This window comes from Pagrus pagrus, assembly GCF_965226575.1.
Source record: "Pagrus pagrus genome assembly, chromosome: 3".
In the NCBI taxonomy this organism is placed as follows: domain Eukaryota; kingdom Metazoa; phylum Chordata; class Actinopteri; order Spariformes; family Sparidae; genus Pagrus; species Pagrus pagrus.
Genome location: NC_140187.1, coordinates 33,711,716 through 33,726,310, shown reverse-complemented (window position 1 = coordinate 33,726,310; position 14,595 = coordinate 33,711,716). Strand labels below are relative to the sequence as shown.

Here is a 14,595-nt window from a genome sequence, read left to right as displayed (position 1 = left end):
TGCCACTTTGGCTGATCTGTTCCCTCCAGCTATGGGCTCATTCAATAGGTGTATGGCATAATGAATACACAGAATCAATTCTCTCTCTGTGCAATATATTTGAATTAAGGGTAATCTGTGTGTTAATTACTGTATGTTTATTCATTACATGTGATCACTTAACATTATTTGAAAGGTGGCAAAACAGATTATGGACTAAATGAGAGGAAAACTACTGAGTGAGTGTATTTGGGTCACAGAGATGTTGGTTTGCCTTTTATTGGAAGTCACATCTGGTCCTATATTGGATATGATGGATTGGATTTAATTAGATTCTATATTTAATGAATAGCTGACTGATGCTACACTGATTGAATAGGAAAAATGATTTCTGTTGTTGTCAGTTATATTAGTAGTTTCAGTGGAGAGTTATTGTGTGCTAAGAGATGTTCATAAGTGATTAACATATTTAATAATGATGGAACAAATAAAAACAACAACAAAATCTAGGATCTTTGGATCTAGGTAATCGCCAGTTTTAAACATGCTGCATGTAGACACAAGAATTTTCAGCACTATTAAAAAAACGTCTGTATCCACCTTAAAAATCTGCAACGTGCTCTCATCCCCAACTCGTCAAACTATGATGCTCTACCTCCCCCTCTAGCAGCATTTTTGCATGTAAATGGCGGTCAAGTAAGGCACAAAATGCAATGTCCGCTAAACTTAAATAAAGCTAGCTGGCAAACATTTAGTGTATTATGACATCATAGGACTGTTGGACGGTTATGAATGTTGTCAAAGAGTTGTGGCTTCATTAGGTTAGGAAAACGCCCAAAAGAAAACACCCAAAGTAACTTTCAGTCACACCAGTTACGTGACTTACATTCCTAATTTACATAATTTAACTTACTTACACAACATAATGTAAAAGCAATTGAAACTTTATCACACACAGGACAGGAACCCCAGTCTCTTCAAGTAAAGTCCTACAAATGACCCACCTCACCACTCCAAACACCCCCAACTAAGACTTTTCTTGCTCTTCATATGACTATGCTAAAGGTGAGCTTTGAGAAATTAAGCTATAGCCTCAAAATTATACTTAGCTTATGGCTGCTGCTGTATCTGATGTGTTGGAAGTGAGTGGCTGAAAGACACAGTTTAACCAATGACTTATGAGGTCACACTACCCTCACTATTTTTCGGGATTTCAATCTGAAAAATTTTGACTCCAGCAAGGCTCAATCAAGTTATGGGCAATGTTGAGATGATGAAATGACTGAACATTTCTTACAAGCACTGAAAATCAAGACACTGATTTTAGGACATATTGTACGTAATTTAATGTGAAATTCATCGGTGTTCAACATTCAGTCAAGAAAACAGGCCGTCAGAAAACAAACACCATATCTCTAAATGTAGTCAGCCAAACCTTCATGAATTAAGTCTATCAATGCTAGAGTCCCTGCAGTGATCTGAGAACATTTGATTAGTATGTAAGAAGCAACATTTCAAGCATGTTCTAATGAAAAGGCTCACAAATCTCATGTGCATCTTTTCTTGTCTAGGTTATAACCTTTATTAGATGTAAACATTTTTATATTTTTTTAAAACCCTTGTAATGTCCTCCCAATTGCCATACACCTTTTGTCCACTGGGGTCAAAAATGACCCCATCTGGTTTGACTGTTATTTAAAGCATATAGTATAAATTGTCAATCAATTCTGTGTTACACCTTTAGTCTTCCTTCAGTCCAACCCACTACCGCAAATTTCTCCCTTCATTTTGGAATTTGGAACATTATTTTCAGACCATTTGACGAACAAAAAACATATTTTGACGGCAAAAGATTTAATTTGGGGTCAGAAAGAGAAGTTGTTATTTTGTGATTTTTTAATGATCTAAATGCAGTTTCTGTCCAGACGAGAATAAACTCCAGGAGACATACTGTATATATACAGATTTTTTGATTTTTTTTTTGGGGGGGACTTTTGATTTTTTTACTATCAAAAGTAAAAGTAACAAAAATCACTCCCACCTTAAATAAACACAACCACCCGGAACAACACAGTCAGTTCTACACCCCCATAGAGAGTATTAGTATAATTTATTAGTATAAATTAGATGTGACTAAGGTCAGTCTGAGGCCAGTGGATGACTTTAGTGTCACTGAGCTAGCAGGTTAGTGTGCTAGCCATGTTACTGAGGGACATGACTGAGGAGGTGGACAGGAAGTGGAGTTGTCCTGACAGGAAGTGACTCACCACCGTAGGGGTCAGTGGCATTGTAAGATGTGTCATTATACGGCTCCGCTGAAAACACAGGCACACACAGTGGCTCATCAGTCCACATACAAACACACACTCGAGAACCGTTGAACATTGGACCAAGCTGTAAGAAAAGAATTAAATTATTATTATTATAAATTTAAGATAATTTCATTGTCTTCTCTATATGCTGCAGCAACCTGAGGAAATAACACAAAAGGTTCACATCATCATGACATGACATCACCTCTAGATGGAGAGATATGTCATATTCCATTTGGGTTGGACCGGTGTGATTAAAACATGCACAGCACACATGGAGAGAAAACAGGACCACAGAGTTTACACACTGTGACTGCTGTGGCCTCTGTTAATGACATGACTACATCTTGACTTACACTCGAATGTTTGAAGAATGTGAGTCGTGTGTGTGTGTGTGTGTGTGTGTGTGTGTGTGTGGTGTCTACTCACTGGTCTGAACTTTGAGTGTGAAGGGGTTCTTCTGCTGGATGGTGTGTGTGAAGAGGAAACGAGCGTTGCAGCTGTAATCAGTGTGAGCATCTTTGGCCAAAACGTTGGAGAAGTACAGGTCTCCATTCAGACCCATGGACACTCTCTTATCCTGAGGTATCGGGGTCATAGCTGGAGGAGGAGGAGAACAGAGCAGGACAGAGGGAAATGGAAAAAAGGAAAAGAGAGGTCACTGAAAACCACATTAACACATTTGGTTTGTTCAGTAGCTTATAGAAACTTCAGCATTAGTAGGCTAGTAGTACCATTTTAACATAAAAAATTCATTATCTAATTTGCAGTTTAATTGTTTAGCATAGATTGCACAGTGTGAAATGCTATTTTCTGTACCTTTAAGTTTTGTTTCTTAAAATTTTGAATTTGTATTTATATTTGATAGGGACAGACTGATAATCGGACGATATTCAGCATTTTTGTTTTTTGTCTGACTGCTGGTAAAATAAGTTCATTTACAAAAGCAATACTTTGGCTCTAGTGCAAAGCTCTGTCTGTCTGTAGTCATCCCTCTGTGCTCTCACTCAATGTCCTACCCACAACACTATCACATCACAAGTAATGGCCTATTAACACTGAATCTGCAAAGTAACAGTACAGTACTTGAGAAAATTGTATTTAGCTACATTCGATCACTGGTTAGAATTGTTTTGACATTTAGATTTTTATTTTTACTGCAAATGTATAACAGCTCCAAATATCGGTTATCGGTCTCCTAATACTTGGTTCATCGATTCTGAATATTCAAAACGGTTTCAATGCTTATTTTCTTCAGTATCGATACCAAATGTGTTTCGCTCTTCTCTCCGACAGTTGACACACACTATTTTTAAAGGCGTACTCTAAAGAGTAAAGACAAATGTTTTTGTGTGATATTAATCTTTACCTTAGTTTTTCTGCTCTTGTCTGCTACTAGCCAAAAAAGGAAAGGTTGCATCTCACTGTCATTTTATAGCCGTGTTATACTTATATCTAATCAAAATATTTTACCCTCAATGTTGCATCAATTTTTCCCCATGGTATCAACAATTGTATTGAATACTGATATTTTTCAAGGTATTGTATCAAAGTAAGAAATTCCAAAAACAACACTGATATAAAGATGATATGATTTCAACAACACACATCAGCTGAGGTGACAGTTAACTTGATTTTAGTTCTTGTGAGAAACAAAGCAGAGATTGTTTTTCAAGAAATCACACTCGACCATCACCAGCTGATGCCACTTCTTTTATCAAAGGCAAAAAATATAATTTTTAAAATTAGAAGCGAAGATCCCCTTAAGGCCAACCACTGTCTTATATTTTTCACATACAACTCAGTTGGACGTCTGTTCAAGTTCGCTCTGATAACCCGGCTGATGTGTCAGTCGCTATAGGCAAACGTTCACTTGCAGTACACACATGTCCAGACACACCATCATCCACACTCTGTAGCTGCACCAACTGACGTGAGCCGTATGGTCGTCAAGACAGCGCCTCAGGACCAATCAGCAGCTGGGCCAGCAGTCCTAATCAGGCGTTGGCATGTTACAGTGTCTGGGCTACATGACATGACTGAAGGACAAATGTGTGTGTCATATAAGCTATTCACTGAGGTTACATGAGTTTAAAGGACCAAGCTGCACTGTCTGTGATTTGGTCATTTTCAGATATTGATAAGTCTTTACTACACAGTTTTAAAAATGTAATCCTGACCTTTTCTGGCTGGACATGAGTTCTACACACATACACACATATGCACATGCACACACACAGCACTGTAGCGTAAACTGACTGGGGTAAGGACAATACAGTGTAAAGGTGAGACAGAAGGAAGGGATGCCAGAGTGGTTTGAGACTAAAACGTCTTCTAAAAGCTGCTGATAGAGAGAAACTGAGAGACACAAGAGCACATGGGATAAAAGACTTAATTAGAGCATTAAGCATAGAGGTCACTGGAGAGAAACTGCTATGAGAAGAGGGACAGAACTCTGTCCCTTAAACGGCCTCAAAGACCTCTTGCATATCACAATGTAAAGGGAGTAAAAACTAATAAAATGCACTTCTCTTCACCAGCACCATTGTATTTCTATGGGGATGCTGATAGACCTGACTTGAAAAGGTCACAGTAAACATGTCATCCCCTTGAATAATGCAGTCAGCTTTCAAGCTAATCAGATGCTCAGTAATGAAACAAAATTCATTTCAACAAAGTTGTATTTAAGGAACACATGCAGTTGTCTCCCACTGCTGCACCAAAAACATTACTCACGTGTATCAGTCCACCTTAAGGTGATAAAACTATACCAGATAACAAGTGATAGTGTCATTTTTACTGGCTACTACAGAGATAGCAGTGAAGAAAATCAGCAGGACACACACATAAAACAGACTACATACAGAGACAGAGAAATACACTCAGTGTATATTTGTGTGTAATTGGTGCTCACCGCTGTTCATCCAGAAGGTGAACGGAGGAGGCAGACCTGGTGGGGGGTTGCAGAGCAGAACCAGCGGGGTGCCTTCAGTCACCACCACTGGCTCCAACACCTCTTTAGGCCACAGAGGAGCCTCTGGAGGATGGAGACGGGGGAGGAGAGTAGACGGGGGTCGGAAGAAGGAGGAGAAGGAGGAGAGAGAGAATGAGATGCGAAGAATTATACATACTGTACATATCTTTTGAATATTGAATTTCCGTCGGACAAGGTTGGGTGGGGGTCAGGGTTAGGGGGAATTTCGGGTGGTTACAATTGCACTCAACAGATACATCATCATAATTCATCACAATACATTTTCTTTTCATATGTTCTAACATATGACAGCATAATGCTGATATTCAACACATTTCTTTGCTGCCTATGATGATATATCAATGTGTACATTATGTCCAAATATTGTGTCATGACATGTGTGTTCTTGTGTGTTCTTACTGGAGACCCGGAGCAGGATTTTGTTGGACAGAGCCACTCCAAATTCATTGTTGGCAAAACACTGGTACTCTCCTTCGTAGTCCTCCGGTCGTCCTCCACTACGGAAACCGATCTCTAGAGTTCCAGAGCGTTTTCTCATGGTCACCCTGGGATCTTTCCCGATGTTGAAAAACTTCCCATTCCTTCGCCATGAGAACCTGAGCCAGGAGATAACAGATCAAAGAGTTAGCATGATAATATTGCTGATACCTCTTAATGTTAATTCTACTGTTGTGCTCTTCAAGTGATGCTCATTTTGAGTTTAATACACAAGGTCTGGTCACAGCCAACTTTTATTGACTTGTCACCAGTCTTCTTACCTCATATCCCACAGAATCTGAAAATGTTTTAATAAGACTGTAGAAATTGAATTGAGTGTATTCAAGCCTAGAAAGGTTTGAAAAACACTGTTGATTGCAACTTAACTCCCGAGCAAAAATCATGGAACTTGACATTATTAAGCAACAGAATCTGCTTAAATAATGACAGATTACTGTAAATTCGTATCCTCAGAGAGAACTATGCCTTTATCCCAAATGAATGTAACCTGTTTCAAAAACTATATCTGTGTATTTCTGTATGTGTTAAGTCTTATTTTATTTCCTGATCTTATTTCTTATTACATTACCTGAGGACCCTTCCTTTTACCTGATCTGTGCTGTTGATCCTGAGAGCTGTGTTAAAACGAATTCAAAACTTCTCCACATTTATCTGTCGTCCTGATAAATTCATTGTACAGTGCAAAGCACTGATTCTGTAAGAACAACAACAGAGTCATGTCACACTCACCCCTCTACTGTTCAGGCTTATCTCTACTGTCCAGGAACAGGGACAGTTTTCCTGTTTTTTCAGTGGTCTTAAGCTACAGTCAGTAAAACTCAACACTTCAGTTATTAACAGTTTATCCTGAACTGATAGTACTAACAGTTCTTAAACCTCTGCAGAAAGTTGTGGTGAATGTAAACTAAGCTAAACGGCTCTTGAAAAGAAGTCACTAGAATTAAAAGGTGAATGAAAACAGTGACTCTGTTAAAGGTTGCACATTATGCTCATTTTCAGGTTCATATTGTTATTCTGGGTGTCTACTAAAACAATAGCTCCTCTTTTCACCCTCTGCCTGAGCAGTCCGTTTAAGTGTCTGTCTCTTTAAGGACCCCTTTCCAGTCTGTTCTCATTGGTCAGCTGTCACAGGCCGGAACAGGCACCGCTCACTGTGTTTAACCATTTCTTGGCCGGTGTTGTTGAAACAATGGTCATGGAGGGGGAACGGCCGACTGTATAGTTAGGACATCACAACGTCACAGAAATCCTGACGGCTCATTTAAGGCACAGTTCCTGAATATGGGCTGTTTACACTTCTCTGTAGATCGAGCATGCTGATGCTTTCACAACATTCATAAAGCACTTGGAGCTGCTTTATAATCAAAAAAGTCAGCAAATCTCACTTTCTACAATATGGGATCATTCAAAGGAAAATAAGGCCAGTAGAGTACGGAGTATGATTTCACTGTTTTACTGGAATTAATCAATAATTAAAAGTGTATGTAGTTTTATGTTTATGGGCTCACACATGAAAAACACCAGTACTCTTGTTAAGGAGAAGACAATGGAGGCAGGTGAGGCATGGCAAAAGTTATCTTGGCATGAGGTTTTGCCCACTGGGCTATCAACATGTTAACATGCACTCTTTAATTGTTTCAACATCCAGAAAATGTGAAAGTCTTTTGCCTGTCATGTGGTTGCCATCTTACATTACTCAACTGGCACACGACAGTGGGACAAAAATCTACCACAGCACACTCTCCCCATGTGCATGTTACAGTGCTCCAGCTTAATCCTGCTCCATGTGGCGTTTCCAGAGGGCTCCCTGATTAGTGAACACTGAATATGCTTACATAACCCGCCTCTATTTTTAGTGACAAGCGGAGATTTAAAAAGACGTTTCCTGTCATTTTTAGGCGAGTTACAGTTGAGCTCTGCCTGTTTGAGGTGCAGCGCACTGCTGAGCCTGAACAATGGGCCACTATTGCAGAACTGGAGACCAGAGCTGTGTGTGTGTGTGTGTGTGTGTGTGTGTGTTGTGGCATGTGTTGCGTAGTGAGAGACTGATTGTGAGTGAATAAGTGAACGATCCCTTTCGCTGAATGTTTCATGAGCATGAATAGTCAACTGAGTGCATTATTGGAGCACAATGCCTGTCCTGGGAAGGGGAGAGCCAGTATGTGTGCATGGGAGAGTGGCAGTGAGTGCCTTATTGTCAGGTTGTGTGTGTGTGTGTGTGTGTGTGTGTACAAGAATCTGGGTGAGCGTGCATGTGTACGTGTTTGTGTGTGTGTGTGGTTGTGTGGTTGTGTGTCTTACGTAAAGCCAATCTGTCTCCAAATAAACAATGTACCACTGTCCTGAGCTGGTCATACCCCCTGTGATGTAACTACTGGAGACCCAGTGTGTGTGTGTGTGTCTGTGTCTGTGTGTGTGTGTGTGTGTGTGTGTGTGTGCACATAGAGTGTGTGGCTGTAGGCCTGCTTCTTAATGTGAATCGAGTGAATATTTTGATGCATATAGGTGCATGTGTGTACATGATGCCTTTGTGTGCGTGTGGGTGTGTAGAGTAGGGGCCGATATAATCACAATACTTCAAAGTGAAACATTGTTATCATGTTTATAATGCGGATAAACAACGGGGCTGCTCTTAAATCATTCCCATTTGTTTCCCTTCTTGCATTGTCACAGTAGGTGGCAGTCAGGGGTGTAGTGCTATTTGTTGAAGCACCTACTGTAAGATGTGCGTGTGCACATGACGTGACCTTTTCAGCTGTCTCAAAAAATGAAAGGATGTTTTTATCATTCAGTCTTCATCCTACTTAATGTTAGCTAGCTATAAACTGTGATTCTTGCATGTGGTGCTGTTATCAGGATTTTATAAATACTGAGGTAATGCGTACCAGAAGGAGCAGCATTAAAATGGAATTAGAAAATTTTGTTATTAAAAAAATCTTTGCACTTTTCCCATCATTTTCTCCTTTAATCTCATAATTATGACTGACCATGGGAATATTATTTTCATCAAGCTTAGTTTTCATCTTATCCTATTCTTTAACCATATTTATCACCATGAACCTCCACCATAAGCCTGGCTTGCACACTTTTGGAGCAGTTGTAAATAACAAACAGTATGACTGCAGTGGGTAGGCCGACTGTTTACACACTTTTGTCTTAATGTTTTTGTCACTGTGAATGTTTTTGCCACTGAAAATGTCAGAGCAGAAATTCCCAATTGACTGTGTGCGCAGAGGCTGGACATGCCACTTTTTATATAGATCAGTAGCTTGGCTCAGGTCCTAAATGCAGTTGCTGCTTCTGTAACTCTAAGTTACTCGTGCTGAGTGGGTAGGTCGGTGAAATGCAGCCCCTCGGTCCTCACACAGACTGAATGACAGGACGATACTGTACGTGTGTTTAATGAGTTGTGCATGCAGAGCTGTTCAGCTTTGCTCATGAGAAGATGCCGACCTTTATTCAAACATGCCATTACAACTAAGTAGATTCAGCAATCCATCACTTTAATATTTTAACGTTCAGCTGGATTATGCAAACTGTGAACACTGTATTTCCTCACTTAGAGGAAAAAGAGATGGCGGAGCTGTGCTCCAGTGCGCTCTGGCAGCATTACACCTGCAGTGGTGGTAATGTGTCTAAACACTGAGTGCCACCTGCTATAATGCAGCAAAGAAGAAGAAGACAATGCAGTAACTGTTAGCTTGCTACTTGGTGGAGATGACTGATGAAAGCGAGGTGGTGCAGCTAGATATTGCGATAATATCAAAAATATTTTGGCCATAATATCATACGGTCAAAATCTGATATTGTGATGGCCCTAGTGTAGAGCCATAACACATCAAATTGTAAATAGTAGAATTCTTTCCTCTTTGTCATTTGGTTGGTTTGTTAGCAGGATTACATAAAAACTACTGAACGGATTTCAATGAAACTTGGATGGGGGATGTGTCTCAGCCCAGAATAGACCCCATGAGGGACGGATCCAGCTTTTTTTCACACTTCCTTTAACATTGTTAGATAGGGCGTCTTTTGACATTTTTGTTTATATCTCGGGGAATAATGCATAGATCTTGATGAAAAAAAAAAATCCTACTGATATTGATATTAATTGATATTGATGGCATTTAGGTGGCTGTTATCTATGAGTGAGCACAAAATGGGACTGTTGGGCCTTGGCAGAGGTATGCACTCTTTCTGTTTCTAGTTATCAGAAATCTATCTATTCATTCAGTGCAGAGAAGGTATTCAGCTATAGATCATGTAGATGTAAGTTGTAAATGGAGTAAATAAACTGGCTTTCAACTGTAGTTGGAGGATCTACTGCAGGTTTACAGCAGTAACTGTGACATGTTTACTATTGCCTACACTGCATATTAGTCTGTAGGTAAGTGCAAAGAGAAAACAAAATAAAGGATATATGGGTTTTTGAGACATATTGTTTTCCAGACAACCACAAATAGACTTCAAAGATGGAATGACAGGGAGATTTGATTAGGTTCACAGCAGCTAGAGCAGACATCAGACAGAGTGATGGAGTTAATGGAAGGACAATGTTTGGATGGGGGGTGGCAGAGAGAGACAGCACAGCAAAAAGCACAGCGGACAACATGTCAGGTTACGGCTGTAAAGGACAGGCAGACAGGTGTCATGCTGTGTTTCTAAGGTTGTTAGAGGGCAGAAAAGGAGCTTGGGGGTAAAACATCATTCAACTGAAGGGGAATGGGGTCAGTGAAGGGAGGGCAGGCTGAGGTAAAAATGTTTTATGAGAGACAGACAGAGGGGGCCTGAGTGGCAGAAGAGCACATCTGAGTGGCACTGTCACTGCTCCTAAGTCTCACTGCCAGAGGGATAGATGGAGAGAGAGACACAGGAGGGCAAAGGGACACCACAGACAGACAGACCAGGGTGACGAAATGCAGCAGAGGAGAGACAAGAACGAGAAAATTGAGAAAGACAATGAGTGAAAAGAATGAAAGATGGACAGTGGGAAGGAGAGGAAGAGGATGGTGAAACAATATGTCATCAGTGCCCGCATCAGCATCACAGGAACTGTCCCTGGACTGCTTTTTCCTCAGCTGTGCTACATTCTCCTGATTACACTCCAGCTGCGTCTGATTGGTGCTCACAGTCTGCAGCCTGTCAGTGTGTCCAGTTGACACATCAGTCTTACTGTGAGGTTTTCAGCCTGCTTTGTAGGTTACCTGCGGGATAGTTTCAACTTTCTTATTAAGTGGCAAACTATCCTACATTTACAAACTTCAGCTATCCTAATTTCATTTCCATTAAAGGTGTGCTGCACGACTTTACACATAGAATACAGTTTACCTATCATGAGTAAAACTTCACCAGTGACTCGAGAAGACACAATAACCCACATAATGTACTCAAGATGATCTTGGCTAATGTTGTGTTCCAGACAACTTGGAACAGCACATCAATCTATCCCGACTTTACCAGAGTTTTCTGAGGTCACGCAACAATGGCAGCACACATGGGGAGGGGGTAGAGTGTAGACTATGTGTAGATGACAGTATTTGCATTAAAATGGAATGCAGTATAAAATTGTACAAAGATGTGCTATAGTTATACTATGGGAAATGTAGGATCCATCATTTTCTGCCCTTATTAAGGACTAAAAGTGTGGATATTTGAATTATTATCAATATTCACATTCTTTGACGTGTGGGGAACCCCTGAAAAGTTATAAAAAGTGCGAAATAGTTTCTCTCTTACCCCTGTTGGTATCTAGTCCTGTACATAGTTCTGATTTTAATCATGTGACCTTGTTACTGTGGATCATCCACAGAACACACAAACAGTCAACAGCTGGTTTAAATTTAATTCACCTCTATGTTATTGGGGTGGAGGTTCTCAGCAGGATAAAAGTCTACATGTTAAATATAAAAGAAAGAGCAATTTTAATGCTTAGATTAACATGGGTTTAAAAAGAGAGGTGGGCATTGTGTGTGTGTGTGTGTGTGTGTGTGTGTGTGTGTGTGTGTGTGTGTGTGTGTGTGTGTGTGTGTGTGTGTGTGTGTGTGTACTGCTTACATTGGCACCGGGTTGCCCTTGGCCTCACACTCGATGATGATATTATCTCTTGGATCAACAATGTAGTCCTTCACTGACTGTTTGACTATAGTGGGGGGCTGTTTCACTGTGGGAGGAGGGGAGAGACAAAGAGAAGGTTGGGGAAAAGGTTGTGTATAGAGATTGCACACACACATTCATAATAGTGTGATTGATGTGAATAGTTATTGGTCAACAATAGCACTCTATGGTACAGAGTAAGAATATGTATCACTATGGATACACACAATAGAGCTGACAATAGGAAAGTAATAGAATATTCCCTTAACTTAATCATTCATCATTTTTTTATTTATCCATAAGGTTATTATCAGCCCTATACAACAGTCTAAACCTGCTTTACATTCTGATAAAGAAAGAAATAGATCATAGTGTCCACCTCCCCAGCTGTGTTCAGTCTGCTGTACATATTTAATGGCTCACTTAAGCCAAACCCCTCAACACCACAGACACACCATGCAGCCAACATTTCTCTGCCCCTCTGCATTTCTAGCTCACTGAGCCCTGCTGGGCTTTGAATCTATCACTGGACACAAATACATACACACTCGCACATACTGTACACACAACACAAGATAACAAGCACTTCAGAGGGCCGGCCTCCTGCAGGATTAAAGGAGAAGCTCTCTGCTTGAAAAGAAGGTGGTGTGACTGGACCACGAGAATGAATTCCTGTCTAACTAAGAGGACTCTGTAACTGAAGCTTTCCAGCTAATTTAATCCATAACTGAAAAAGGAGCGTATAATACACATCCCTCATGTTGCTATGGCAACCATAGGAGTATTTTTACAGTATGCTTGGTTGTGATAAAAGCCAGGCTATGACACATAATTATTATGGAAATTACCCCTCAACATATCAGCTTATACAACATCCTCTAACACTCATATTCTGTAAACCATGTCTGAAATAAGAATTCTATATAGCTTAATATAATGTTCATATAAGTGTTGAGATTGAGATTACTTTATTTCACATACACATTAATTACTGTTCTTACAACCAATGATCTGTTAGAGTATAACGATCTATCATTGGCTGTTATTCATTCAAATGTTGGGGATATAATATATGTGTGTGTTTCAATAATTCACAGGCTGCAAAGCTTCAGCAGATGTGAGTCCCACTGTATCATTTGGTCATCAACAGAATGTTTCCAAAAATCTGTTGTATGAGTGTGTTTTGTCTGTATGGAGCAAGAGAATAAACAAACTGTAAATACTAACTCTTGAGTCTGTAATTTCATCTTGTTTTCACAGTCAAATTAGCAAGTGCTACTGCAGCATCACAAGCTTTAAGCTATAAACGAGTTGGTGGATTTTAGCAGTGACAGGAAAAACTTACGTTCTTGCAGGATCTTTGCTGTTAGTCCAATGTAAAGCCAAAGAGAGACACAGACAAGGATGGAAATATTGTTATGTGATTGTTAACCATATTAGAGACATCAATATCTATTAGCACTATGTTACAGATAACAACTTTGCATCATGTTATATTATGTTATGTTAGAGCTCAGTGGTTCAAAACTGATTGGGTGCATTTTTCGTGGGCAAGTGATTCTGCCTGTGGCTATCAAACTGTTTAATTCCTCACTCTGAGTGTGGCATTATTGCTCTGTATATATGTACATGTCTTGTATTTTTGTTCTGTTTTTGTTGATATTGATATTATTATTATTATTATTATTATTATTAATAGTAGTAGTAGTAGTAGTAGTAGTAGTAGTAGTATCATCATTATTATTATGATTATTATTACAGCATATTCTGGACTTTGAATGGGAGCAGCTGTAACACAAACAATTTCCCCTTGGGGATAATAAAGTTTTTCTGATTCTGATACTGATTCAACGTTGTCTGAAAGAAATTAATAAAACCCATTACTTTGAAATGTAGTTTATTAAGTATGGTCTCAATTGAAAAGTGAGATAATGTTTGCATGAATTGGCACTATTCAAATACAACTGACTTGACCTGTGAATTTCCAGAGCAGCACTTTTATTTTGACATACAGTTACCGTCTTATTGGATACCTGACACTTTACAGTACAGGTGAACACAACATTTCAACTTACACTGTACACAGAACAAAAAAAGTATTATGCAGTGAGGAGATGGCTTGGGTTGATTCCCACCTGAAACCATTTTTTATTATTTTCATCACTAGGAGTATTGCAGCTGTATTGCCGTTCCTTTCATCAGAACTTTTGAATGGGTGAACTTAAAATAAATAAATACAAATACTTTGTACAAGCATTTGGAGCAAATTTTAATATTTTTTAGTCTGAACAAGCTTGAATTGGTTGCAACTGCTTTTGAAATGCTTCTAATGTTTCTTTAAATGTTGTTCTGTAGAGCGTGCACCCATGTTTAGAGGTTGAGTCCTCGGCAGTGATCCAGGTTCGATTCCAACCTGTTGCCCTTTGCTGCACCTCACCCCCTAGATGTCCTATCGAAAATTAAAAAAATAATCTTTTAAAAAAATAAATGTTTTAAGCCCTGATTGCACTCTCTAGCTTTGCCAATTTCATTGAGTTTTAAGCCCCACTTTAGTTGTCATTTTGTGAAATTAAATTGAAGAGGCAGCACAATGATTGTCTTCTCACAGCAAGAAGGTTTGTATCAGACAGAATGGGCGGATGGAAATAAACTGAATTGGCATGAAATGGGTCTACAGTGTGTGTGGACAGTGATCTGATGTTTAGGGGAAAATCTGAGTTG

The 14,595-nt window shown here is 39.5% G+C and overlaps 1 protein-coding gene across 16 annotated transcripts in view; it reads right to left on the bottom strand.

Annotated features, from left to right (window-relative positions):
* The window catches only part of nfasca (neurofascin homolog (chicken) a), a 156,428-nt gene that overhangs the window by 47,024 nt on the left and 94,809 nt on the right, over positions 1-14,595 (bottom strand). For 13 of the 16 annotated variants that reach the window (XR_014622330.1, XR_014622331.1, XR_014622332.1 and 10 more), the window contains 6 exons: positions 13,220-13,237; positions 11,836-11,941; positions 5,686-5,882; positions 5,206-5,328; positions 2,721-2,891; positions 2,247-2,294 (listed from right to left, as the gene is read on the bottom strand). Coding sequence is in view for 13 of the 16 variants with exons in the window: in XM_084349423.1 (XP_084205549.1) it covers positions 2,247-2,294; positions 2,721-2,891; positions 5,206-5,328; positions 5,686-5,882; positions 11,836-11,941; positions 13,220-13,237 (663 nt within the window). In the remaining 3 variants the exon portion in view is untranslated. The remainder of the gene's footprint in view (positions 1-2,246; positions 2,295-2,720; positions 2,892-5,205; positions 5,329-5,685; positions 5,883-11,835; positions 11,942-13,219; positions 13,238-14,595) is intronic. The other 3 variants (XM_084349429.1, XM_084349422.1, XM_084349425.1) reach the window with 2 other exon arrangements.